General features: G+C 39.9%; 1 protein-coding gene across 1 annotated transcript; it reads left to right on the top strand.

The window, feature by feature from the left end:
- Positions 1–409: 409 nt before the first annotated feature.
- Positions 410–2,425, top strand: RNF11 (ring finger protein 11; the record flags this gene model as incomplete). The annotated part of the gene is made up of 2 exons (XM_010012492.1): positions 410–579; positions 1,186–2,425. Coding segments are annotated over 2 exons (342 nt in total), but the record flags the coding sequence as incomplete, so codon positions are not given.
- Between the last annotated feature and the right edge of the window lie 1,960 nt (positions 2,426–4,385).

The following is a 4,385-nucleotide window of genomic DNA, read 5'->3' on the forward strand; positions in this document are numbered from 1 at the left end:
ATCTTTGCAAGTAATTCATCCAAAATGGAAAGTCTGCTTTTTGTTGCAAACACTGGGGGCTCTTCCTCAGCCATGACGTTGCTCAGTCAGTATCTCGGCAGTTCAGCGGGTGCCTGGAAGGTTTATGTGCCCTCTGTCATATGGAGTTTGTTGTACTTTCATTCTAATTCCTGGAGATAAAGAGCTTTTGCAGAGAACAACCACAAACAGCTCCTTGCTCAAGATACTGGCCTCAATTCTTTATCCCATTCTCAATGTAATTACAGCCCCCAAAACTGCAGCGTTGTAGTGGGAGATCATACAAACGTTTGTAGGACTAAAAGGAAGTGTTAACTACGTTGCCTGTGCTCTGCTACGAACTGTTAGAAAAGCCTCTGCGGTTTGTTTAACGGAAACCTTTTAATTTTAGGAGCAGGTCCCTGTTCCTGTTTATCACCCAACTCCCAGCCAGACTCGGCTAGCAACGCAGCTGACAGAAGAGGAACAAATCAGAATAGCGCAGAGGATAGGCCTTATTCAGCATCTACCTAAAGGAGTCTATGATCCTGGAAGAGACGGCTCCGAGAAGAAGATCAGAGAGTAAGTTACAGAAACCAAACTGAACTCACGTGGCTGTTGCACTGGTTTATGATGCTGCCCTGGGGAACCTGATCTCATCATCCCAGTTTTGCCTTATTTTCAGGCCCTGTAATTTAATGTAGCTTTCTGGAAAAAAAAGACCATGCAGAAGCTTCCTTCCTTCCTCCTCCCTTGTTTCCCTGTTACAGGTGAAACTTACCTTTCCCAAACCATGTAATTCTTGCCCTTCTAGGTTGTTTTTTTTTCCCCTCTTTATCTTCTCTTCATGACATTAATGAAATAATTTCATGTTACTTCCTCACCTCTGTGGCTCCCTTTTACTATTTCTTATCTTACGCACTCTCCTGAGCTGCCCCACCATGCCCATAGAAGGCTTCTGCCCACATTAACATAACCAGGGGCACTTGTACTCAAAAAGAATACCAAAAAACCCCTCTAGTGCTTGGTGGGGCCAGCACTGATAGAGCTAAGAACTCCCCACAGTACCTACAACTACTAAAGGCTTGTTTGACTCAAACATATCCAGGAGCAGATGTACACTATGCTTCATTTCCAGTGTGGTTAACATCAGCTTAAATATCTTTATGATTTTTCTTCCCCCCCCAGATGTGTCATTTGTATGATGGACTTTGTTTATGGGGACCCTATCCGATTTCTGCCGTGCATGCACATTTACCACCTGGACTGTATAGATGACTGGTTGATGAGATCCTTTACCTGTCCATCCTGCATGGAGCCAGTGGATGCAGCACTGCTTTCATCATACGAGACTAACTGAGCCAGGGTTTCTCCACTGAACCTTCAAGGAGACCATCCACTTTAAGGGGTTTGATCCTTTTGTCATTCAGCCCAAAGAGCCAGGAATTAGGAATTAAGATCATGCACAAAGTATACATTTCCTAATAAAGAAATAAAAAATATTCCTGAATGGCTGCAAATATTGGAAAAAACCATAGTATTTTAGAGACTATAGAAAAGTAGGTTGTTATTTTTAATGTAAAGCCTTGACCCACCATTGTCTTTTAATGTTTGTTCTTACACCCATATATAGGAATTGTGTAAAGTGTTACAGCAACTGTAAATGTTTAAACTGCGTGTATCCAATTTTATCAGCAGCGAGATAAGAGTATTTTTTTCCTAAATAAAGTAACCAGTTTTGTTCTGATTCTTTTCACAAGTCCTGGCATTTGGGTCAAGGCTTTATTGAAATCTACATTTTATAACACTGGCACAAAGAAATAGGTTTAAGCTTGTTTGCACAGTTCTTTTTCTTTTTATTTTTCCCTTTTTTTCCCCTCCTTTTTTTTTCCTCCATTGGAGATGGAATTCATTGCCTTAGGTCCTTTTAATAGTGTATTGTTATTGTTGGGCTGGCTCTATGCTTGAAAACCAGTTTATTTATAACCTGTTAAAAGTGCTATATTTTGTTTGCAGTTAGGAATATGCAGACTTCAAAGTGATCTCCTAGCTTGTAAGCAAACTGAGATGCATTATCCCTTTTCTACAAGTGAGGTGGAATATGAAGATGATATGAACCAAGTCCTACAGTGAAATTATGGTTTCCTGGGTTTTATCACTTGCTTCGGTTCTGATGAAACAACAGGCTTTAATGTCACCTTTAACTTGCTCAGATTAAAAGTGGGCCAGGTGGGCAATAACTAGTTACCATGACTGAGAGAAAAAGAAAAATGAAATTGGAACTAATGTAGTGTTAGCATTGATCACTTATTCTACTTTTTTCTTCCTAAAAATGGTTGTCTTGGATTATAGCAAATGGATACTGCATCTCTCGTTCTTGTAGTTCTTAGGTTATCAGAAGTTAAGAATAAACATACTGTATCTCAGTCTCCTGTATTAAATGTATCTGTTAAGCCCTGCTGGCTGACACATCAGTCCACCAAACAGATGTGAAATCAGGTATGAGAAAAATATAGTTCTGCATGTAAATGCACAGTTTCTATGAACACAGACTTGTCTATGAGCAGTTGAGGGGGAAGCCAGTACTGCTACAGCCAGGATGACACCATTAGCCAGCTTCTGTAGCAAACAGTATGTGCTTGCTAAGAGATGGTCTAGCAAAGACTGTAGCTGTAAAGACCTTTTATCCACTTAGCATGGTTTGGGTTTTTTCCTCTATTTTTTTCCCCCTTAATGTAATGTACCCTACTGTGACTCTTACACATTCACCACAACGCTGATGCATTGGGAAGCCCTGGTCTTGCAAAATGAAATGCAATCTCAAGCTAACCACAACAAATCAAATACTCAAGCTATATATGATAAACAACAAGTTGTGTTTCAAGGCCCAAATCCTTTGAAGACTTAAGTGTATTTACAACATAGAAGAATTGTGCACATTGTGGATGACGTTTGAAGGGTTGGTCAGCAAAATGCAGAGTCAACATGTTGGTTTATTTATTATTCCTGCAGCAACCTGCTCTTAGAGAAGAACTCCAAGGAGCAGTCAGAAGGAACTGAAAGCAGTCTACAGTTCTAGATTCACTCACATTGCTACACATGTATCTGGACAGAGGTTTTTTTGCTGGATCTCTATACGTACCTAATTACATGGATCAAAATCTGGGAAGAGAGACCTGAAGTTGTGCAATATCATCGTTCCTTTTCATCATTCCATGTGTGTTCCTTTGTGTCCTCCTTTTTGTCTGTTTTGGGAGTTTGGTTTCTTTTTTTTTTTTTGGGTAAAATAATGTCCACATAAAGTATTCATTTCTTTCTCTTGTCAAAACTGGCAAATGAACAATTTGAAAAAACAGCCTTGTCATGTTGGTATTAGTCTTTATTTACTACAAGACTTGGTTAAGAAAGTTTGGAAAGAAATATGAAGTGACCAGTTACTGAGCTGAATGCATTTCTAGGCACTTTGTATAGCTGAACTTTTAACAGTGACCTACTTACTGGGCTAAGGGAAAAAAATTACTTTTATTAAAATACTTGTTAAATAGCAAAAAGGGGAAAGGGCTAAAACTAGAGGTGATTGATTACACAGAAACATTCCAAAAGGTTCACATTTTAGCTTAAAGACAAATGTGTAAATATAACAAATAAATCAGAATTATTTTTTTCAAGTTTTTAGGTGCAGTGCTCTTCTGGATGGTTTCTAATACAAAACAAAAAAGCAGCAATTGATATGAATTTAATGGAAAAATAATGTGTAACCTGAATTTTAGCTCCAGTTGTAAAACCAGATCTGTGTCTTAACTCCACTGCCTGTAAGATGAAGATAATACTTGCCTCCTTTCTCAGAGGTGTCTAATAAATTACTTGCACTTCAAACACATTAGACAGTCCATTTACAGCACAGCTGTCTCTGAACCAGAGCCTACCACAAAGCAGTGAGTGGAAAGAGCTGGCTCTGACTCATCTGGGCCTATTCAGCCATAGCCCTTCTTACACCAGGGCTGTGTGTTCCAGGGCAGGCAGACCCACAGTAAAGGATCTGCAAAGCAATTTGAAGAAGACAAGCAAAAAACCCCTTACAGCTGCTGTAAGTAACCGAGTTTGTAGGTGCATCAGAAGTCATCCAAAGAAGTTGCTTTAAAGTATTTCATAAGGGCTATGGAGGATGATGAAAACAGTGCAACAACGCTGCTTGTGCTTTAGACCCGTAACTGGCAAAACAACCCTGGCCCAGACCCAATAATAGGGTCAGTCCTCTGCAACTTCAGGCAAGGACGCAGGAGACATGGAATGTGAAAGTCCTCACACCCCTCCCTAGACATTGCCACACACTGCAGCCTCTCACAGCAACCTGCTCTGTAAAGGCAAAAAGCTGCCACAGAAACAGA

Source organism: Nestor notabilis, unplaced genomic scaffold (assembly GCF_000696875.1).
Source record: "Nestor notabilis isolate BGI_N333 unplaced genomic scaffold, ASM69687v1 scaffold7054, whole genome shotgun sequence".
NCBI classification, from domain to species: domain Eukaryota; kingdom Metazoa; phylum Chordata; class Aves; order Psittaciformes; family Psittacidae; genus Nestor; species Nestor notabilis.